Source organism: Aaosphaeria arxii (genome assembly GCF_010015735.1).
Source record: "Aaosphaeria arxii CBS 175.79 unplaced genomic scaffold BU24scaffold_1, whole genome shotgun sequence".
NCBI classification, from domain to species: domain Eukaryota; kingdom Fungi; phylum Ascomycota; class Dothideomycetes; order Pleosporales; genus Aaosphaeria; species Aaosphaeria arxii.
The window spans coordinates 4,014,178-4,035,943 of NW_022983474.1; the positions used below are offsets into that span (position 1 = coordinate 4,014,178).

At 51.2% G+C, this 21,766-nt stretch overlaps 9 protein-coding genes across 9 annotated transcripts; 3 read left to right on the forward strand and 6 right to left on the reverse strand.

Annotated features, from left to right (window-relative positions):
• Nucleotides 1-2,838: 2,838 nt before the first annotated feature.
• Nucleotides 2,839-4,288, reverse strand: BU24DRAFT_417442 (uncharacterized protein). The gene has a single exon (XM_033526722.1). The coding sequence runs from the start codon at nt 3,988-3,990 to the stop codon at nt 2,890-2,892; it is 1,101 nt and encodes a 366-aa protein (XP_033390150.1). The 5' UTR covers nt 3,991-4,288; the 3' UTR covers nt 2,839-2,889.
• A 1,044-nt stretch (nt 4,289-5,332) lies between these two features.
• Nucleotides 5,333-6,423, forward strand: BU24DRAFT_457741 (uncharacterized protein; the record flags this gene model as incomplete). Its single annotated transcript, XM_033531566.1, has 2 exons — nt 5,333-5,592; nt 5,859-6,423. 2 exons carry the CDS (start codon nt 5,333-5,335, stop codon nt 6,421-6,423), a joined length of 825 nt encoding a protein of 274 aa, XP_033390151.1.
• A 1,653-nt stretch (nt 6,424-8,076) lies between these two features.
• On the reverse strand, nt 8,077-10,121 carry BU24DRAFT_404770 (uncharacterized protein; the record flags this gene model as incomplete). Its single annotated transcript, XM_033525662.1, has 5 exons — nt 8,077-8,700; nt 8,771-9,136; nt 9,187-9,826; nt 10,028-10,059; nt 10,098-10,121. 5 exons carry the CDS (start codon nt 10,119-10,121, stop codon nt 8,077-8,079), a joined length of 1,686 nt encoding a protein of 561 aa, XP_033390152.1.
• Nucleotides 10,122-10,429: 308 nt separating this feature from the next.
• BU24DRAFT_417451 (Rhodanese-like protein) lies at nt 10,430-12,001 on the reverse strand. Its single transcript, XM_033526723.1, has 2 exons — nt 11,193-12,001; nt 10,430-11,106 (listed from the first exon to the last, which is right to left on the reverse strand). Exons 1-2 carry the CDS (start codon nt 11,947-11,949, stop codon nt 10,802-10,804), a joined length of 1,062 nt encoding a protein of 353 aa, XP_033390153.1. The 5' UTR covers nt 11,950-12,001; the 3' UTR covers nt 10,430-10,801.
• A 651-nt stretch (nt 12,002-12,652) lies between these two features.
• On the reverse strand, nt 12,653-14,354 carry BU24DRAFT_417453 (uncharacterized protein). Its single transcript, XM_033526724.1, has 2 exons — nt 13,250-14,354; nt 12,653-13,177 (listed from the first exon to the last, which is right to left on the reverse strand). The coding sequence occupies exons 1-2, from the start codon at nt 13,860-13,862 to the stop codon at nt 12,714-12,716; spliced, it is 1,077 nt and encodes a 358-aa protein (XP_033390154.1). The 5' UTR covers nt 13,863-14,354; the 3' UTR covers nt 12,653-12,713.
• On the forward strand, nt 14,286-15,321 carry BU24DRAFT_417455 (RING/U-box). Its single transcript, XM_033526725.1, has 4 exons — nt 14,286-14,785; nt 14,848-14,879; nt 14,943-15,006; nt 15,061-15,321. Exons 1-4 carry the CDS (start codon nt 14,644-14,646, stop codon nt 15,141-15,143), a joined length of 321 nt encoding a protein of 106 aa, XP_033390155.1. The 5' UTR covers nt 14,286-14,643; the 3' UTR covers nt 15,144-15,321.
• Nucleotides 15,322-15,615: 294 nt separating this feature from the next.
• BU24DRAFT_336040 (uncharacterized protein) lies at nt 15,616-16,488 on the forward strand (the record flags this gene model as incomplete). Its single annotated transcript, XM_033523069.1, has 1 exon — nt 15,616-16,488. A coding segment is annotated over one exon (873 nt), but the record flags the coding sequence as incomplete, so codon positions are not given.
• Nucleotides 16,489-16,782: 294 nt separating this feature from the next.
• BU24DRAFT_338545 (uncharacterized protein) lies at nt 16,783-17,642 on the reverse strand (the record flags this gene model as incomplete). The annotated part of the gene is made up of 2 exons (XM_033523137.1): nt 16,783-17,493; nt 17,586-17,642. The coding sequence occupies 2 exons, from the start codon at nt 17,640-17,642 to the stop codon at nt 16,783-16,785; spliced, it is 768 nt and encodes a 255-aa protein (XP_033390157.1).
• Nucleotides 17,643-19,035: 1,393 nt separating this feature from the next.
• On the reverse strand, nt 19,036-21,666 carry BU24DRAFT_404776 (uncharacterized protein; the record flags this gene model as incomplete). Its single annotated transcript, XM_033525663.1, has 1 exon — nt 19,036-21,666. The coding sequence occupies one exon, from the start codon at nt 21,664-21,666 to the stop codon at nt 19,036-19,038; it is 2,631 nt and encodes an 876-aa protein (XP_033390158.1).
• Between the last annotated feature and the right edge of the window lie 100 nt (nt 21,667-21,766).

Consider the following 21,766-nt stretch of genomic DNA (forward strand, 5'->3'; position numbering starts at 1 on the left):
AGAAATCTAGATTCGACTATCTAGGTACTTGTCGGCATTCCCTCCCGTCGACTCGCTTACACTTCCTCGGCCCATAGCGCCGCACGCACACACACACACACACACACACACACACACACACACACACAAGTAACTGCCTCCGCGGGAGCTAAGGATTCATGGTGCGATGCTTGTTTATCGCTCTATACACAGTACACGCACACACTAGTTACTACACAGGATGCATACATTATACCACATAGCTCCATCCCTACGTAAGTTAACACGGAAAAGCTTCTAGATGCGGCGTGGTGGGCGTGGATGTAGGCGAGGGAGGGATTCCACCAATACGAAGAGGCGTTATAGGAAAGGTTGTTGAGGTGTTGGATTGTTGATAGCGGATACGATGGGGTTGTTTGTTGGGAATGCGGTCGTCCATGGGTTTCTTGTTGTGTGGAAGCGAGAATTCGGGACCTAGTTCGATGGTGGGTTTGGTCCTGTATGGGTTGCTGTGATCGTGTTGTTTGTGCGAAGTGCGAGATAGTGGTTAGGCTTGGTTGAGTGAATTCGTGGTGCTGTGGGGTATGCGAGCTTCGTCTGCGCTGGCAGCACCTAACTAATCACTTGTATTGTATGTCCTTACTAGGTAGACTACCTGACCTACTTATCTATGTATACTCTCGTAGCCCCCATCAATGGACATGACAACATTCCAACTCAGCATCTTGAATGCCCAAATACTCCAAGGACATTGCGGTGCTCAGACAGACAGTACAACTCACCCCCTCCTTCGGCGTCTCTGGATGCATCCACGGTTTCAACTTCTTTCTCTTCGATTGTCCCCGTTCGCAGCTCGAGCAGGTTACTGACTCGGTAGCGTCCTGTTAGGTGTAGACTGTGTAATGTACTCTGCAGTGGCATTTGGCATTAGGCCGTGTATCCGAAGGTTTTCGTAGGTTGGGTTGGGTTGCGCCACTTACGAGTACCCTTCCAGCCATTTACAGAAGTAAAACACCCAAGACTGGAACAGAAAACCAAGTCAACTATTAGATACAATGTCCTGTCCATATAGCAGGTTTCGCGCATCACCACGCAGCAAGTTCGTAGCTCTGCAGAACTTAGTTTCCTTTACAGCGATTGGTTCTTCGACTTACTCCGTAGAGTCGTGGGAAATTCTCTGCCAGGATCATGTCAATGATTTGGAGAATTTCCCCGTCTTCCTCGATCCTCTGGTCTTCAATGGCGTTCTTGCGATGCCAGGTTTCTGCAATGACTGTCTCGTAGACCCAAGACCGCCGGCCAGCAAACTGATGTACCAGTTCAAGAGTAAATCGAAGTGGCAACCCCACATACAGAGACCCATTGATACTCTGGGAGAACAGCCGGTGAAATGCGAATTTTGAACACAACAATGTTCTGCTCCCGCTCATTCCGCTTTGGAATTCCAGTTTCATCTCCAAGACGTCCACGGTATCCATTCACTTAAGAAACTGAGAACTCGAAAGAGAAGAAATAACCAAACCGATGACCGATGGCTCTAGTCAGCCAAAGAAGACGCAACTCACCCGCCAGAGCAAGGCGGATGTCAAGTCTGAAACAGAAACAGAGCAGACAGCGTTATTGGAGTATACGTTCGTCAACACTAGCATCGAATCTGTGGAAATCGCCGCCGCTTTCAAGAATACAAGCAAGTCATCTTCCCGCACATCATCCCTTGCCGTTAGCACGGCTGATAGTAGCTATGGAAGACGTGGCAGTGGTAGTCAAACGCCGCTATCATCTATAATGCGACGACAATCAAAGCGGCCTTAACAGTGCCCCTCACAAAGAACTGTATGGAAGTGGCGACGACTGTGTCATCATTGAGTCTCTAGCTCTCAAACTCCACCTTACTTCTGAACCTTCCCAACAAATTCAAAGACACTATGGAAATGGGTGAGAATATGTACGCGTTGGCAAGTACAGCGCGTATGCACTATCAGCTTGGTCGCCAGTGTCGCTCCCAGTGGGCCCACCATCATCGATCGAGAACTTCACATTCACAAACCTCACAGGAGATGCCGATGTGGACCACTGGAACCCTGTTCACAGTGACTATCAAGAGCTAAGTCCTAGTTACATTTCGGATGGCGTGGATGGATATCACCGAGTGACGCTTCGTGAGCGAAGTGCCTCGGTGCTTCACAGCCCAATGAAGCCGACGAGGCAACAAGTTAATGACGCCGCCATAGTTGCTTTTGAACGAGAGTCGCATGATATTCTAGCTCATTCACTACTAATAGCTTCAAGGCGATTCTGCAACCGGCCATGGAGACAGCCCGCCAGCTAAGACTGGCAATACTCATATGGCACCACAAGGCATTGACAGAGGGTCAAACACAAGAGATGAGTACAAGGTGGAAGCTATTGTTGGCCATGACATGGTTCGGAGCAGTGTGCCAGGTGTACGTTTAGATATGCCTGGTAATGCACTTGACTTATGCCCACGGCTTGGCCTTATATCTTAATCCACTTTGGCAAGATCGAAACAGTCAAAACAATCAATGTCTACCCGCTGTCAAATGCTGCTGCAACACTCCTTTAGCTGCGGCGAGAGCACGACAATAGCGCTCACTGCTGCTGAGGCGGCACAGCTTGCCCCACCTCGAGAAGAAAACTGAAGGCCCGTGGACAAACCAGCATTCATGCATACACCAAGCCCTCGTTTCTTATCTCATCTATATGCAATCATTCCCTGGTCGCCAGCGTCTATAGGGTGCTGGCTGCACCATATTCGATGTAATGCACGTCTCAAAAAGAATTTGGATGCAACGGCACTGCTGTGGAAACCACGATTAAAAAAAAAGAATAGGGCATAAGAATCTGTTCTATACCTCCCGTTCCTTGTTTCTCGAATTTACAATTTCATTTTTAAAATAATTGACAAAATGTTTTCCAAATCAAATTTCTGTTCGTCAACACAGCCATACTTGCTCTTAATGGTCGGTGCAAAATTTGAAAATTCAGACTATCCTCTCTGAAAGCCTCAGAGTATGTCACTTCGTACTCGGAAATTTCTAAGATGATTTCTAACTCTTGAAGGCCATAGGGTAGACTATTTTTGCTCTTATCACAGTGTTCGTCCAGAAGCAAATGGTATGGGACACTCAGGTGCGTAAGAGACTCAAAGCGTTGAAATGAAGCTGTTGTTTCGAACCAAATGTGACTGTCCAGCTTGATGTCAAGCTTCTGAAGATCCGGCCACAGTTTGTGTACCTGGTCTATCAGATACTGACCGGTAAAGTGCATGCCGGCAAGTTCGTGGTCGACGCTGTGAAAGAAAACCTCGAGCTCCTTTACTTGCACACACCCCAATCTTTCGAAACTACTCCACCAAGGGCCGGGTTCGTTCATATAACTCACGGGTTCTGTTGATCGAAGAGGGGCCTCGATCCCTAGGAACCCAATCTCATGACTTCTTTGGATGTTCGGTAGTTCATCCGGAAGCTCTTTTAGCCAAAGCCTTGATAGGCACGGAAGTTCGTAGGATAGGATTGCGAGCATGTCACCGGTAAGTTGTAACGTTGTAACGTGCTGAAGGGGATCGGCGTTCAATGGCTTAGTGATGGCGTCAAGCGCAAAAGTCGGCTGTCCGCTCCACTGCACGTTGAGATCGAGCATGGCTACGTTTGACATTACGGAAAGGAATCCTGGAATTAACTCTGGCTCGTTTTCGGTCTTTGTTGTTGTCAATTGCAGCCTGCGAACTTTCGTGGGGAGCTCAGGATGCATCCGCAGTGTACATGACAAGGTTTTCGCATGTTTCGTTGACTCGATCCGTACACTTCGATAAAGAATTTGTTGCCCAACAGCTCGGCATTCTCGAGAAATGAGACAAAAAGCATAGATGTCCTTGCGATTTCTTTGAGAAGCGTTTGGATGTATTTCGAAGAAGGGTTCGTCTAGAGACTCAATGTATGGGTCAAGGTATAAGGCAATTCTGGTAAGCAATTCCACTGGTAAACGCAGCATAATGACTTGGGGACGGGACAGCCAAAATGGGGGGTCTCCTCAAGTGTTTATGAGCAATTTCTAGAGGATGTGACCAATCGCCATGCACATGAAGAGCGGCAAATGAGTGTCCTGGCAGGATACACGGGCTGTTAGCTTGGTGCCACTACCTGTGCCTAGGTACATATACAGGCTTTCTTTGGCCGCAAGGACCCTCTCGCGCAACAGCAAACGAACCTCGCATGCCCTCCTCATTGGGACATGGATGAAACAGATCTATTAGCCTTGTTCGCGCATGGGTCCTGCAAGTGCATAAGCCAAGTGGAGTTGAGATACTTGGCTACAAGGCGACTACAGAACCAATGGCCCAGCACGCATATAAGGAATGGCGGGTTTGGTGGGTTTGACGGCATATGCATCTGATCGAAATGGGAAGCATGTTGTGTTCAGTGACTAGGCACATGAAACATCACACAGCCGTGCGTTAGTTCGTGGATGGTCGTTTGATTGTACACGTCGCTATCTGTGTGACCTACGCTAGAAAAGCAGGATATTGCATGAAGCCATCAAAATGTAGGACTCACAGGCATCGGACCCTGATGCAGAAGTACGATCGCTGACCAAAACCCCCTTCACAATTTTACTTACATTCTCGTTCGAATTTCTCTAGCAATCGACAAATTGTTTTAACCTTGACGGCGCACTTCAAACAGCCCATAGTGAGCCCAGCATGCTCAAGATCTTGGAAAAGCCTCGCCAGTTTTTCGTCAACTTTGGCTTTTTCTTCGATCGCTTTGGCTAGTTCTTCGTCCGCTCGTTGAAGCGTTATCTCCAGTTCGTTGTGCTTAATGATCGCTGCCTTATAGTTGTTATTATTGAATTCGCGGGGACGGCTAGTACTCCGTACATACCAGGTTCATTTCAATAGCCCCCCCCCTCTTCGACCTCAAAATTGTGATCCACAGCAGTGAATGTAGCTCCTGACTGATTGTGAATTTGCGGTGTATCTTGAAGTCACACAGCGTCGTCATACATATATTCGCGCCGGACCTATCCAGAGGTTGTAATACTGGCTAAGAGGAAAGGATATGCATGGTCTTTCCAGATCTAGCCACCTGCGTGTTTCGTATGACCCAAGACCTTGCTGCTCTCTGCGTTGAGGGGGAAATCACGGAGTCGTGTTGTTCAATTTGAGGTTATGAAAGCTGGGGTTAAGCGAGTAGCTGATCATGAGGGGTCGGGAATAGACTGGATTGTTCCTCGATGCCATTCGTCCAATGCCACCGATGCTTACGTTATTTCATCTGCCCGAATCCATGGGAGGATGGAAAACTGAGGACGCGTTCCTCTCCCGTCAACAAATATGGCACCTCAGGGGAGCCATGCCCAGACATCCAGCATGCCGCAGACGTCCCGCGAGCCACAAACCTCCAGCGCTGACCTCCCCGCCGTTGATAAAGAAAGAGTAACCTATCTTGCTGCAGTCATCACGAAGGGGACATGCTTTCGGACTCATAGCGATATTTGTCCTAGCGAGCAGGGCCAGGCGCAAATAGCAATCTTGTTTGATAGAGCAAGAAGAGTGAAAGCAGGCAGGACAGAGGACAAGTGGTTGTACAGACTGTACGTGCTACTACTTGGATATATATACGAAGGCTATCTGTCAGTTTCAACGCTGTCTACTCGAGGCCGAGGTAATAAGACAATAGCCCTTGATAAGATTTGTGAGAATCTTCAGGCCGAACACAGGACGATGATGCAGAAAATGATCGGAGACTCTAACCACTTTTCAAACTGTGTACCACGAGCGCCTGGGATTCTGAGAACCATAGCTACACAGAAAGTGTAAGAGAGAATGCCGATTGACCAGCAGCGCTAACCTTATGCAGTCTTTCGCGGGTCAGGCAGGAAGAGGTTGAGTGGTTATTGGGGGATCGAAATCCAGAAGCTGCGCTCCTCAAGCCGATACTCGGGCCACTTAACCTCGAGGCGACAACTGATATCCTCAAATGCCTAGAATCTCTAGGCGTAACCGCAGAAAAGTTTGAAACACAACACAGAACACTACTCGAAAATCTTCGCTGCTACCTGAAGACCCTGAGCCATGAAGGGCTACAGCGGTTGGCTGGTGAAACCAGTATCATTCGGGGCTTCGCATCAAAACTGAATCCTAATACTCGGCATGCTTTCGAGAATGATGATGTACACGATTCACGCATCACGGGCGCCACAAGCGAGGTGAACGAGACCCCTTTCATGTCGAACGAGCGAGACCAGGATATGATTGTAGCAACAAATTCTTTTCATGGAGCCTCAGTCATAAAAGAAGGGGAAATTAGCATACACGTGAAATATGCTGCTCCAGTTCCACGCAAGAAGTATTATCGATCTCCAAGTTTGCTAGAGGTAGTAGGGTGGGGAATGACAAAGACAGGGACGGATGATGAAGCATGAAAGCGAACGCCGGGCATGAGTATTGCCATTTGGTGTGGCCTTAGCTCGATACAACCACCCTCCGAATGTTTTCTGATTGTGATCATGCTGGTCTGGCTACGGTGGGGGTGCGTTGCGGGTTGAAAAATGGGTATGACTACATTCAACTCTTCCAAACCATGGAGGAAGCCTAGTTCGTTATCGTCGAATTTCCAGGGTAGCGGTTCTGTTTCAATTTCCTGTAGCTCGAGATTCTCTATTGCTGACCCTAATACCTGGGGCTGTGACTGTATTTAGCATGAAACTTGAGTCTTGAGATGAAGATAACAAACCACATGCTTGAAGTACTCCTCTGCCAATGCGATTGATTCAGGACATGCGTCGTATCGAACTAGGTCAGCACCATTGAGAAGTGCCAAGGTGGAATGGGCGCGGTCACCGGTGCTTAGATATTCACCAAGTCTGTCCAAATGCTCTATTACCGATGCAGGGAGGTTATTGATGTAGTATATAGGCATGTGGAAAGTAATGGGCGGTTTACAAGGTAAGCCCTCCGAGTTCTATAAAACCAGAGAAAAGTATTGCCGACACATAAGCAAGAACGTGTACTGAGAGGAAGTTGTGAGCTGAGCGTACGGAGTACACGGGAGAGACTGAAGAGCATGAGTTCGCGAGATGAATTGTCTTGAGAAACAAAAACGAACGCCCTCGCGACGCCAAGTCGTTGCAGGGTTGCTCCTTGTGACACTCATTCCTCGTTCCGGCACGATCCTCTTCATCGACCACGATCCTCCTCTCGCGCTCGAACACGACCCTTCTCATAGGGACCAGGCCAGGTGCACTAAATAGTCGCTAAATTCACCTCGACGCTCATCACTCTCTTATTGACCTGAACCTGAGCCCGAACCGAACACTAGCCTCGCATGTCCTTTTATGATGTGACCTTGCATTTTGCGATTGCATCCGCGGTTTTAGCCATTATCATGTTTCGTACTCTTGAGTTTCTAGGGATCTTCTCCTCCAAAGAGGCAACATCCATTCCTCATGCCGCGACCGTTTCGCCCACTCAGTCATCACGGATCTGACCGTGTATATCTCCCCGACCATTCCTCCTTCCACCTGCGATTTAAGTCCATGCAAATGGCACCGCATAGAGAAAGATCTCTACCTATACACATCACCCCGACAGACTGCATGGTTGTATGTGGGGATAGCGAACGAGGAAGAGCTTGGAGCTGAGGACCTACTGGTTATCGATATACTGGTTATGGATATCAGAGTTCGTGTGGTGCTACCGCCCAACCCAAGCTCAGCTCACACATGGGAGAGCCGACCAGGCGGAATTTGTATATTAGAAAAATTAATTAATATTTCTTTTGTAAAGGATATAAGAAAGGGTAGAGGCTAAGGAGAGGCTAAGGTACAAAGAGTAAGCAGGTTTAAGGAGATATTATCTACATTTTGTGTACGGTAAAGTCCCCAGGCTGAACCCCGCAGCCCTAAAGTAATCCTTGAAGTGCATAGGCCGGTCCGTCATCGCAGGAGCAGCGCTTGTTGTTGTTGATACTCGAGCACGGCGTTTGCTTGCAAAAGAAAAAGAGTGCGTGTATGTGGCTATGTAGGGTGTGGTAACGAGAACATATGCCGAGAAACGAGACTTTACAACGGCGGGAGTCAATCCCGTCCTGTATCTGACAAATGGACTACGAAACCCCCCCCATAGTCGCTGAACCACCATATAAGATGGCCTTGCATCTGAATGCTCACGCCCTCGGAGCTCTCGTCAGCTAGGCAAGCACCAAAAGAGACGGCCCTCATCCGGGGTTTCCCTTTGCTGCGATCTATGCGATAGGACATTGACCGTATGCAGGGATCATGTTCAAACGTTGCAACAGTCTGATCGAAGCGCCATTGGCCCAAAGTCTCCTCTCGGCCATTCCTATAACGAAGCAACACGCCCAGGCAGACGCCCGTCAACCCGTCTTCGCAGGTTTCCGCCGAAACGACATCTCGGAGCGAAGCCTGCGAATGGAACCATTCCGGGTCGGTCTGCAGACACACTTCCGGGATGGGACAATCCGCCCAGGGAGGATTTTCCGGGACGTCGAAGACGTCGTCATGTGAACTCACAACGCCGACCCGAAGGCTGCGCTCCGATCGCAAACGGAGGCTGTCGTAGTAGAGGGCCGTGATGCTCCCGTCCGCGCCCGAATTGATGCATTGGTAGCGGTCGCCGCAGCGGTACCATGGCTCTTTGAAACTTGCAAATATGCGCGATCGGCCGAGGGTTGTGTAAACCTGGGGAGAGCAAAGATATTAATGAGTAGTCCGGCACTGATGTGCGGAGGGGGTTTATTGGGATCCTTACACAAACATTCGCCAACCCTCCATAGTTGGTCATGACCCAAACACCGCAAATTGTCTCCCCTTCGGCAAGAGGGAAATAGATCCAAGTCAAAGGTTGCTTCGCTGCCACTTCGGTCTTGACGTGGATCGATGCATCTCTCTGTCCCTCGCGAATGGCGTGGAAACTCATATTCGTCCCTTGACCACATGAGACGGCGATCCCACTCACACTGCCGTTCAAAGAAACACGTTTGAATCCATAGCAGTCCGAATTCTCGGGCGATGGATCATACCATTGGTGCGGTATGATTTCAGGCTTCATTGGAGAATCCCAAAGAAACCTGCGGTGGTTGTGACGATCAAGTATAACGTCGTCAATCACCAATGGCTGGTGCCTGTCAGCCAATGCAAAGGACGCGTCGACAGAGCGTAACCTACATTGCGTCTCAGAGTGATCATGCTACCAGATTTCTGAGGTAGTATCTCAAATCGATACCACAAGTCTCCAAGCAGCCTGGAATCGCGAGCCTCCTGTACACGGGATACTCTGCGGATGCCGAAACTGTCCATTGACATTGCGAGTATTCTAGGCGCCGCTTGTGTAGGTACCTTGGACATACCATGGTCATGCTTGTTGCTGAGGTTAGATATGTACGTCTGCCCCCGAAGAGTGATATATTCCGCGTAGATTGCTTGGGAACAGTCGAGCTCTGTATCACGCAAGCAAAATTCATAGAGCTGCTTTGACAGCAACACGGGGAGAACGCCCAAAACGACCGAGAGCATCGCTATGAATGTGCCCGGCCCAGAAAGCTCGAGGATGATAATTTGAAGTTCGACGGGAAGTTCTGAGACGTAGTTGAGGGTCATTGAAACGGACTTTGGAAGAAGTTCTCGCGTTGAACTGTCGTCCAGGGCTCCGGCCATCCATCGCGTGGAGTAGCCAGGTTTACAGGAGAGAAATTTTGGCTGGATGCAGCGGCAAAATATCCATATGGCACGCATCGGAATGGTGTTCGAAATGTTGTGTAATATTTGGACACAATCAGAATGGAGGAGGAACGCATTAGTAGTGGACCTATTGCATCCACAGTAGGGATGCTTGCACGATGGGAAGCAAATTAATATGGATTGGGCCGTGCTATTCTTGTATAGAGGCACTTCTCTTTTCACAGTGTTTGGGACGATGTCAAAAGAATGAGTATATCCCTCAAATGAATTAGATCCAACTACTGTTCAAACGATCAGTGTACTCATAGATGAGGGGGCCTATTCATACCTGCGAGGACCTTCTCTTGAGCTTGATGGACTCTATAACACAATATGCATTCGTGAGTAATGATACGGACCGGTACTGCTACAGACCGGTTCATGATGGAAATGAAGCTTGTGATGTGTTGAAGAAGTTTGCTCTAATTGCCAACGCACACGGCGTGCTAAGCTATGTGACACAACCAGGCGGGACAAGCCGCAATTTCAAGATAATCCTCGCAATAGCTGCCACCGCCAAGACTCGACGCAGAAAGATACTCATATGTATATCACGATAACTACCTAGGTAGACAGGATGCTCACACCTATGCCAATGTGTGAAAGGCCTTTTGTGTATACAGTATGTATGACTATCTCAGGCATATATTGCAGTAAGCAGTAACTATCGTGAGATTTTCGGGAGTGGAGGGGGGATTTGGACGTGGGGAGATGGGGGTCACATGGGATAAACTCTACTTTGCTTTTTCGAATTTCCATTTGATTCAAATTCCCATTTCCACTCAGCTCGGGTCATTTTGATTTGATTGGAGAAGGCAAAAGCTGGAGCTATAGCTAGAAAACTATAACTAGAAACGCCTGCCTGATAGAAGAAGGCAAAGCAAGAAAGAAGTACAGAGAAAATTGGGTATCGTTCCAGCGAATGATGGTCATTCGCAGACAGAAGGCCAGGCAGAAGAAAATGGAAGAAGTAGAGAGATACATCCTACACAGGCCATGAAGCACAATGGGAGGGAGAGAAAACAAATGCATGCAGTGAAAGCCATGGAAAAAGAAACTTCCTTCATGCATCTTCAACCATGACGATCAGATTATCGTGGGGACCCACGCGCTGCGCCCACTCGGTCCAGCTCCCGTCGTAGATCCTCTTCGTCTCGACGGGGTAACCGGCTTCGACGAGGGCTGCGTCGATGACGGCGGCAGTGACTCCCGTGCCGCAGCTGCTGATTATGGGTTTGGAGGGGTCGACGCCTTTGGATCGGAAGATGGCTTTGAGGTCTGAGGAGGGGAGGAAAGCTTTAGTGTCTGGGTCGAGGAGCTCGGAGACGGGGACAGAGATGGAGTGGGGGATGTGGCCGGATGAGAGACCTGGACGTTGCAGTCAGTATCTGGGAAACTTTCCCAGCGTAGATAAAATTGCCAGGTGAAGGTATGAGAGCCGGTGTACTGTGTACCTTCACGCGGTTCAGGGTCCGTTCCCTCCCATCGACCCTTGCTCCTCGCATCTAGGATCTGCACTTCTTCGGCGCCCTCTTTACCCTGCTCCTTCGCGATGTCCTTGACCTCCTCGAAGGCTACGACCTTACTTGCGTCGAGCTCGGGGACGGGGTAAGTGGTCTCTGGCACTGGATGTACGTCCCCGCTCTCGAGCTCGTAACCCTCCTCTACCCACTTTTTGAAGTTGTTCAAGACGTGCACGTTTGGATGTCCAAAGACCTGAAGTGTCCAGCCCACTCTGGGTGCGCTGAAGATGCCCAATTCCTTGGAGTCGTACACAACAACGCTATCGTCCCTCCTTATGCCCAACTTTCCCATTGCTTTTGCAAAGTCCTGTGCGGAAGGCAGCATGTGCGGGTATGGGGAATTGGGGTCCTTGACGGCGTCGAGATCGAAGAACCGTGAGTGAGGGATGCGGCTTTCCTTGAAGACTTCGTAGCCGTTGCGGCCGTCATTTGGGAGGAACCATGATGCGCACAAGGGAATGATCTTCGGAGCTGTGGATATCTTGGAGTGAACGTTCTTCTGGAGGGCGTCGTGCAGCTCTGCGGGAGTGACGAGGTAGGTATCCAATGTGAAGTGGGAGGACATGGCTCTTTTGCTGGTGGAGGAGAATGCGAATGTTGTTGTGGTGGTGGCGTTCCGAAAGGCAGAGCGGGTGAGGGGAGAGGAGGAGAATGGCCGCGCAAAGCAGCGGAAGCTTGCGAGCAACATGTTTGGCGAGGTTGCGGCAGGAGACGAGAAAGGTGATAGTGTTATTCAGTAGTGTGTATCGAAGAGTATCCCGAGGTCGGAGTAGAGCGAGAAAGTGGAGCAATGACGAGCTTTTGGTAGGAGGAGGAAGTTGAAGAAGAAGAGGAGGAGGAGGAGGAGGAGGAGGAGGAGGAGGAAGAGGCACGGCTTGTGACGATGGAGGTGAAGCTCCGTACAAGTATCTTTCCCCGCGGCGGGATGAGATAGGACTTGACTTGATTGATTGATTAATGGATTGAATGCTTGCCCTTTGGTGAGCACGACAGCGCTGATCGGCCAGCAACGGTTGTCCGATTTGCTTTGAGGGGTCCGATCGCTTGGAAGCTTTTAGCGGGGTGGAATGTGATCAATTAGCGTGCATGGACGGGTCGTTCTGGAATTGCTTCTGGCTGCGGAGAGATAGCAGGGCTAGACAAAGCAAATAGAGTGGAGTGTGCAGAGCGTGGAGAAAGGTGTTATCTCTGAAGTTGAGCTGTTGCTTGTAACTTCTTTGCTTTGCTTGGAGTTGAACGAACTTGGACGTTCGGAATAAAAGTGGGTCCTTACGTCGTTCCCAGGCACCCAGGGTCAGGAGCTTGGGCCACCAGTGTAAGTTGCCCCTCCCGTCCTATTGTGTTTGTTTATCATCTGGACATCTATTGTATAGATACCTAAGATACCTAAGGTAAAGGGTGTTGTGGTAGCCGTGGTCATAGTAGAGGACATTACAGCCACATTTACCTAGGTTAAAACCCCAGACGATCCAGCAGCTTAATCAACTGCCCTTCATTCTCATTCCTACACTTCAAAATCACCTCCTCAGACTGCAGCCTCAAGATATCCGAGTTCGTAACCCTCCACGGCAATATTGACCTCAGCACAGCATCGACATCTGCAACCTTCTCAATCCCCTCCATCGTCCTCGGCCTCTTCACATCCAGCTTCTCCAGTTCATCCTCCCACGCCTTCGCGACGTCCCATTTCACACCGTCCTCGGTGTCCTCGGGCAATGGCGATGGGAAGCCGTGCAGCTTCGCATCTCGCAGTGCGGTCTGCTCGCTAGACTCGATGTCAGACCAGCCTTGGAACTGACTCCCCGCGCCGCTGAAGGAGCGGAGGTCGTAGGACGGGTGTAGGATGCATGCAAAGTCGTCGTCAATCAAGGCTGTAAGGCGCTTGTTTGAGGGGTCGTAGAGTATGTTGTTCGGGGCTGCGCGTCGAAAAGCATTAGCACTAGCCTTGCAATAGAAGCATAGTATCAAACAAGGCGATTCCCACTTACGGAAGTCAGCATGTACGATAGCCTTGTCGTTGGAGGACCGAAATTTCTCGAACTGTGCCGGAACACCGCTCGTAACGAAGTCCTCGAGGCGTTTCCTGACCCCATTCGCTTGCCAGCCGTTGATGTAGGGATTGCTTCCCGCCGTTCTGAGAGCGCGTTCGAGGCGATCGAGGAAGTACTTTTCATATGATGGCCAAGGTCCACTACCCACGCTCGTCATTTGGGCGCTCACGATGTGTCCAGATTCGGCAAAGGTGACTCCGCCATATTCTTTTATGCTCTCCGGGAGCTGGAAGTCTTGCAGTGCCTTGAGAAACGTAGCCATTTGCCCGAGGATGTTTTGCTTTTCCTCGAGAGACCTGTCGTCGAAGGTTTCGTCGAGAGGGACTCCAGGCATGAGCTCTTGGAGGATCCAGCCCTGCGAGGTCGGCAGCGCCGCGCTACCCCAGCCATATACGGATGGAACGATGTGTGGTTCGAAGCCGCTGAGAGCGTCTGCGGCGAGTGAGATCATAGCGACCTCGTTTTCCACCCGTGTGTGTGGATTCATTCCCTCGGCGTTGCGGTTCGTGAGCCGCATGATGAACTCTCTTGCATCTTCAGGCGCGGCCATAGCGCCAGGCTGTTGTGGCCCATCTCTGCGAAGAGGCGAATGTACAGTAATGCGGTAGACGAAGTTGTTGTACTTGAAGGGACATTCCGGATCATATTGAATAGGAACAATCTCTGTGGCCTTCAGACATACACTAGGTTAGTCGTTTGTCCCTGAAAGGTGCTGTGCGACTTTACTTCGACGTTGAACTGCTCACGAAGCAGATGCTGGATGAAATCGAGCCGTGCTTGGAAGTTTGTGTGATTTTCGGTCATTATGATCAGAGATAAAGCTTGAAGAAATAATTAAGTGTTCGATATTAAGAGCAATTGAGCTGGGCGGGTATGATATGGACCAGAGCGTCGGCTCGCTAAATACACCAGCTGCGCAGTAAACAAACATTCGCGGGGACACAGGTGATCCGCTCGCTCACTCCCTATCCATGTGCTTGTTATCTACTTTCATATTACACTCAGGTCCCATTAGCGTAGAAGAGAACTCAGCCTTATGAAACGCGCCCGGAAAGTGGATTCTCTTCAAGACGGGTGGACGGGTAATGGGTGTTAGTGTATACTGTTGCCCTGGGGCCCGCTTGGCGGGGCTGCCAGACGACTTTTTCCCAGAACAAAACAAACTAATAACGACCACCATCTAATCAATCCCACATCTACGCCCACACGCCTATCCACACCGCACGCGAACCTACGACATCCCACGCCTGTCGTCCCGTCCCATTCTGCCCCCGCAGATACTAACATCACTCTCGTCTTCCTCTGGTGCCAGAAAGCGCGTGGGTAACAACATGAAAGTCACGATAAAGGAGTGGAACGCCGTCGCGGCGTGGCGCTGGGACATGCCCGATGACGACGTCTGCGGCATCTGTCGAAACCCCTACGACAGCACATGCTCCAAGTGCAAATACCCGGGTGACGAGTGTCCGCTGTGTACGTTTGCGAGCATCCTCCAGTACCAATGTCCTATGGCATGCTAATTAACGATGGGGTAGTGCTGGGAGAATGCAACCATTCGTTCCACATGGTTCGTTCCCGTTAAAGCTTCTGCTGTTTCTGGGGTGGAGATGGGTGCTAACGTATCAACTAGCATTGTATATTCTCCTGGCTGAAGCAGGAGAGTGCGCAGGAGAAGTGTCCTATGTGCAGACAGCGTAAGTCCATTGCCCTTGACCAATACGTAGCGATCGCTAACTGGTTCTCAATAGCGTTCAAGAGCAAAGATGCTGTCGCCGACGATACGGAAGTCCAGGGCGATGAATCTGGCACTGCGCTGGATACCCCCGCTTGACGCGAACGATGTCGGAACTCACTCGGAGGTTCGATATGGGCTGAGAGGTGGAGGTCGTCGCGGATTGTTGTGCTGGAAGATGATAGAGCGACATTTTTGGCGTTTTGGAAGATACCCATACCACTGCGAATACATAGAATTCGTATGTCTGTTTGAATGAAATCATTCCCATTAAAGACAAGCCATTTTCATATGAACATAGTATGTCGGAGTAACCGTCTAGTCACAATATGTGCATGATCTATAGCCCAAATGCTCCAGGATGCGGCTCAAGCTGACCCCTGCCCGCCGTTATCGATAATGCTCTCCCCCGGAAGCTCCCCCAAGCTAAGCTAGTTCAGCCCTACCCATGTGCCATTCATCTAATAATCTGGGTACGGTACCCCAACCGTAACTCAACAATAACAACCACAACACCCACCACACATCCTCCAGCACCATGTCCTCAAGTAGACCTTCAAGCATACGGCAGTCCAAGTCCCCTCCCCTACCCCAAGCCACACGCTCCCCGCGCGAGCACCTCCTCCACCACTTCGACGACCCGCCATCCGCGCAGGCAGACGACTCTCCACCACCCGAAGAATCACAGCCTACCCAGCACGACGACCCTCTCGACCCTCCATACCACGAAGACGATGGCGAAATCCCCTACCCCGAACCCGATTCCCACCAAATGCTCCTCCCCCCGCAAAACTTCAACCCCTTCTTCACCCTCATCGAAGACACGACGACAGGCGAGCACTACCACCCATACGTACACTACGTCTTCGCAGACGACGACCCCGTCATCATGACCGCCGCCGCGATGCGCAGTCTCGGCCTCGACGACACGAAGTACCTGCCCGAAACTTCGCCCGAAAGCGGCGAGCACGAAGAGCAAGAGGAGCAGCGGCGCCGGAGGCAACAGCAGAGCGAGCAAGACCCCAGCCAAGCCGGCGACGACGAGGATGACGACGAGAGAGACCGGGTGCACGACTCGCCGCACGTCGAGTCCCCGCTTCCGCCGCCGATACCGGGCGTCAAGGAGAGGTATATTGTTGTCGATGTGGGCGCGGACGGCCACGAGATACTGGATGCGCAGTCCCTGTCGTCGGAGTGGCAAATTACGAGTGCGAATGTGCGGACGGCGCCGTCGTTCGACGAGGAGGCGCCGGATCAGGGGTACATGCTTAGGATTGAGGGGGTGGAGATTGGAGGGAAGGGGAAAGGGAAGGCGAAGGGGGAGCCGGGCGAGGGGAAGTTGAAGGACGCGAGAGATGCGTCGCAGGGGGATATTTTCGCGGCGTTGGAGGGGCTTATCAAGGGGGTTGAGATCGGGCTGGACGTTGCGGGCAAGATTCGTGGGCCGGGGATGGATGTCAGGGAGAGCGAGAGGACGGTGTTACCGCACAGTGCAGTGGGTACAGGAGATGGTGGCGGGAGTAGTGTGAATGAGAAAGGGAAGAGTAGGGCTTTGGAGACATGCGAGTTCTGAAGATGCATTCTCAGTTTTTGGCGTTCTGGGAGTTCTTTGGTGACCATCAGCGGGACATGGCATTATCGTCGTCTTCGTATTCTATCGGGTTTGGGCGGCTACATCTTTGAGCATCTACACATCTACTAGACGGCCCGCACGAGAATCGAATCTCAAATCAATTTCTCACTTCTCAACCACCTGCCCGGACTCCTCATCCTTCTGCGTCGTCGCCGTCTCCCCCTCCAACATAGCCCTATGTCCCTTCGTACTCCCCTCCAACCCCGTCAACCAACTCTTATTCTCCCCCGGAATCCTCATCTCAAACGTCTCCCTAATCGCCGCATACTCAAAATACCCACACCTCGCAATCGGCACCGTCTTCCTGACATCGATCCTCCCATCCGTCAACACCCTATCATCAATATGAATCCCCACCACCCTCCCAATCACCACATCCACCGCCCCCATCGGCGGATTCCCCGGCAACCTCAGCGTACTATAATGCACGCACTCGAACTTCACGGGACTCCTCTTGACCAACGGCACCGCGACCCTCCTTCCCTGACTCCGCACGTCCACGAAGCTGAGCCTCGAGTCCTCCTTCTCGAGCCCCACGTGCTCGAACTCGTCGACGGAAGCGTCGACCTGCTCGGCGGAGGCGTTCACATAGTCTTTGAGGTCGTACGTCGCGAGGTTCCAGCAGAAGACGCCTGTGGCTTCGGCGTTGGCGGCGGTGTCCTTTTGCGCGGCGGTGGGGGTTTGGTTCGCGCTGAACATGACGTACGGCGGGTCGAAGGTGAGGTTGTTGAATTGGGAGTAGGGGGCTAGGTTGGCGGTGCCGGTCGTGCCTGAGACGGTGGAGATCCAGCCGATGGGGCGGGGGACGACGCACGCCTGTTGGGTTGGTTCGTGGGTTAGCCTTGACGGGGAAACTTGTGATGGCAAAGGAAAAGAAAGGACTGGAGGTGAGGGATATGGGAACGTACTTTGAAGGGGTCGTTGGGGAGACCGTGGTCGGTTTCCCCGGGCTTGTAGAATACCATCGTGTCTGTCTTCCTTTCTCTTGATTCCGAGGTCTGCGTGAGGAGGGTGTGGATTTCTTTCCTCTTCCGGTGATAACCCTGCTTTCGAATTGCAATTCCGGGGCCGGGTATGCAGTTTCTGATATAAAATACCGAAGCTTCAAAGCTACTTCACTTTTTCAGGTAGACAACGATGTAAGCCTCGCGAGCAAGTGGAGCCAATATCTCTCCCCTCAATTCAATCTTGAACATACAAGTACAACCAGGACGTCAATCGCCAATGTCCAACGAAAGCCAAACAATCAAAAATGGTATCGACTAACAGTAATCGAATAGTCCTGCATAAGAACAACCCGGAATCAAAAGTGTGGGTGGAAGACCCTCCCTTTTATACGTCACATCTCCCTCGTTCCGATTCCGAAACCCTCCCCCTCCCCCCTCCATCCCCAAATCGCACCCACCCCGCATTCCCGAGGCTAGTTAGCCTACCTATCTACACAGGAAAGGTACCCACGCGCAGTTTCTCATTCGCAAATGACAATCGCGAATAAGATATCTTGTAGCTTTAATCGCAAATGCCGGGGTGTTAGTCTCGTTCTCGTGTAGGTGGATCTTTTAGGGTTTGGGGCTAATGCGCTTCGGCATTTGCGATTGTGGGTTTCGAGGGTTTAGGGATCGGGGATCGGGGCGCTAAGTGTGATGGTTTACCTTTGAGAGAAGGGAAGGGCACGTTGAGATCTTGGTAGGAGAAAGGTAGTTAGTTATCTACCGAGATCGTGTTTTGGGGAAGGAGCTGGGAGCAGACTGATATTCGGGAGAGAGGTACCGAGCGCGTGTAGGTTGGATTTGTCGCTAGTAGTAGATATCTTACGAGTAGCATTAGAGGGATGAATGTGAAATATGGTTTGATGTGTTCTCGCATTCTCACATTACGCTTCATCTCTACTGCGTTTTGGCTATCTATATACAACAATGTGGCCCCTCCATTCATTCAATGATGCGACGAACAACATCCCCTCCCACTACCTTTTACTAGTTACATCCAAGCAAGCAACAGCAGCAACAGCAAACGGGGGTATATTAAGCCCAATCTCTCTCCTTTGCAACTCCCAATCCGCGCACACATAAAATACCACACACATACGCAACAAAGAAAGAAACAAGAAATTAGATCCAATCCATAGATCGCAGCTCGTCTTCAAGACGGCGGGTGAAACGGTTTTTTGTCGTTCTGCCAGGGGACTAGCCGGCTATAGGTGGGATGTTAGGTCTAAAGGATAGTGGATGGCGATGGTGACGGTAAGCAGGCGAGAGAATTTGCCGGCTCAAAGGACGTAACGCCGAATATAATACAATAGGAAATTAAAGAGATGGGTGAAGGTGACGAATAGATTTGGGAGTGGTTCCAGGTATCTCAGGACGGGCTCTCTGGCAATGCTCTGAGGGTGGTGCCGTTCCCGAAATCGATGGTGTATTTGACTAGGTCGAGTGTGAAAGGGCCGAGATCCACAGTGTTTCCATTGCGTTTGCCTGCACGATCAGCCGTCAAGAACCGCTGCAGGGATACTTGAGCATTCGCAGCTGTGTCCATTGTGCGGCTCTCTTGGAACACGAACAGTACTCCAATTCGCGCAAAGTCCAGTGCCGTAGGATTGCTGGAGATCGGCTCGGTCGATGTAGGACTTGCGCTTTCCGTAGGTGTCGCTGCGTTATTGGGATTGTTCTGATTGCCTGTGTTGGGGGTTCCGACTTCACCAATGGTTTGGCGCTCGTGGAGTTTGTGCACATCATTATCGGAATGTGGCGCTTCCAGGCGAGGGAGCGTGCGTGATGGCTCCAATGCCTCGTCGACGAGGATAGGCACAAAGCGTGACGCGAGCCCATTGAACGTGATCAGCGCATTTTCAGAGGTACAGGTCAAGCCGTTGCTGGAGAAGAGGGACAGCAACTGGGGCGGATCCAGAGGGATGCTGAAGTTGTTCTGTGCGCTTTCCAGGAGGCGGGGAATACCGGTGCCCACAGTCGCATTGTTTGCTGTTCCAGCAATGTCCGTCGTGGTACATCCTGCATCAGACTGCTGGGAACATGTCCTACCAGTGAAACCGTTGATGCAAACACAATTGCAGGACCTATCAGACTGTGCAATGGCGACACCGCCATTTTGACATGAGATGATGCCCTCGCATTGTTCGGGTCGGGCACCTCCAGTAGGTACAGCTACAGGGGGCGTGGACCCAGGGTTGGCATTGTTACCACTCGTGCTCTGCGCGGGGGCATTCTGGTTATCCCTCATCTTTGGTAGGACAATGAGGACAATCGGTATGACAACAGCTGCGGCAATGAGGAAAAGTAGCACTATCAAGAGTGTCACAAAGGTCCACATTGGCATGCCACAGCATCTCCGTCTCCGAGTGCTTCCGCTCCCCAACGAGGAGCCAGACACGTCCTTCCTGTTTCCAATGGCAAAGTTCGACATGCGCCTGGGGTTTGGTGTGCGGTTCCCAGTAGGCGTGGCCTCACCAGGAGGGGGAAATGCCGCCAACATGTCAGTCAGCGAGCCAGATCCTCGAATGTTCTTTTCCGCTGGCGCACCGCTCTCCCAGAAATCAAGACCCAACCTGCTGGCAGTCTTTCCACGGTCCAGGTTGGCTGCTAATCTTGTTGCTCGTCGAATGAGTTCGGGCAGACTAGTGAGGCTCCCACGCGCCTCAGCGTCACGCACAGCATCTATGTCGAGTTTCGGTGGCCTTCTTCCAATGCGATCAGCCAAGGTTGGCTTGTTCAATTGCTCCTGGGGGCTGGTGGGCGAGGCCAAGTCGTTCATGTCGAAGACGAAAGGCCTTTGCGACTCCGACGTCCCTCCTCTCAGCTTCATATTCTGAAATGAAGCCAGCGACTCGTTTGATGACGACGATGGATCGAGAAGAGCATTGCCATTACTCAACGAGCTCTCCGGTGGGGATCTCCGTCCTGCGAGTCCATCTCTTGCGGCTAACACAGCTCCTCCAATGCCAACAGCGGTAACGCCTCCATCTTCCACAGCTTTCCTTTTAATTGAAGGTACCTTTTTGTCTCCGAAGCTGTCCACAGATCTTATCGTCATCAATGATGGTTTGGTGCGTCTACCCAGACTTGCTTGACGCACTAATGCGGGTGTGACGAGCTCGCTCCTGTCGTCATGATCACTGCCCCTAGAGCTCCGGTCCTCCTTTTCAAAGTCTTTTTCCCAGTCCTTCTCGTAATCCTTCTCATGATCACTGGTTATTGTTTCTTCGTCATCCGACCGATTTCCGTCGTCTGCAGCGTAAAAGTTGTCCCTGTTAGTAGGAAAGACGTTACTGGATGCGAAGGATCCATGATGTGAGCGCATCAGATCGGAACGACTGTCGGATGATTCTTCTGCGATTGGAGACACATAGGACATCTGAGTGTAATATGATGATGGACCTCGTCGAGCTGAGGGGGGAGGACCGAGACTTGGAAGACGTCGAGGTAAAGCTTGGGCAGTTGGCATTGGCGGCTGCGGAACTGGGAAATCGGGGATAGAACCTAGTGAAGATGCCTCAGATGCTGCAGATGAAGTGGTGAGAGGTCGCGATGATGAGCTTGGCGAGAAGACTTCGTCGCTTTGATATGATGTGCGATATTGGCTTGGAGAGTTTGGTTGTATGGGAAGTTCATCGGATAGAGGTCGCGGGGGTCGCTGCGGCGGGGGTCCTCGACTTGATGATTTGGGTATCGAGTCTGCACCATCCTCGGAACCATTGGGGAGAGGCCATTGTGGAGAAGGAGCGAAATTAGCACCCCGTCGAGCGTCCTCGGGGGAAAGATTCTGTTGCGCCTGCGGTCGGGGCTGATTCTGAGAGGAATATTGGGAGACAAGTTGGTTTGGCCTCTGGGGCAATCCAACTATTCGCTGTCGGTCCTCCTGTTGACCTTGTCCACGCGCAGCCATCGCCCTTTCTCTTGCAGCTCGTACCGAGCCCTTTGCCGCCCTCGAGTCCTCCTCGTAATCATCTGGCGAACCATATGGCCTGGCGGCCATGCGAGGATCGTAGCTCATCAATTATGTGTCGAATTTCAATGTTGATTTATGTGTCTATTCACCGACACAAGAATGCAGGTGGTGTGAACGTCCGGGGGAT

Coding starts and splice junctions, on each gene's coding strand:
- BU24DRAFT_417442 (XM_033526722.1), bottom strand. CDS start 3,990: ATGCTGCGTTTACCAGTGGAATTGCTTACCAGAATTGCCTTATACCTT.
- BU24DRAFT_417451 (XM_033526723.1), bottom strand. CDS start 11,949: ATGTTGCTCGCAAGCTTCCGCTGCTTTGCGCGGCCATTCTCCTCCTCT. Junction 11,107..11,192: donor GGACCCTGAACCGCGTGAAG/GTACACAGTACA, acceptor TGCAACGTCCAG/GTCTCTCATCCGGCCACATC.
- BU24DRAFT_417453 (XM_033526724.1), bottom strand. CDS start 13,862: ATGGCCGCGCCTGAAGATGCAAGAGAGTTCATCATGCGGCTCACGAAC. Junction 13,178..13,249: donor TATCGTACATGCTGACTTCC/GTAAGTGGGAAT, acceptor TTCGACGCGCAG/CCCCGAACAACATACTCTAC.
- BU24DRAFT_417455 (XM_033526725.1), top strand. CDS start 14,644: ATGAAAGTCACGATAAAGGAGTGGAACGCCGTCGCGGCGTGGCGCTGG. Junction 14,880..14,942: donor GCAACCATTCGTTCCACATG/GTTCGTTCCCGT, acceptor CGTATCAACTAG/CATTGTATATTCTCCTGGCT. Junction 15,007..15,060: donor GTGTCCTATGTGCAGACAGC/GTAAGTCCATTG, acceptor GGTTCTCAATAG/CGTTCAAGAGCAAAGATGCT.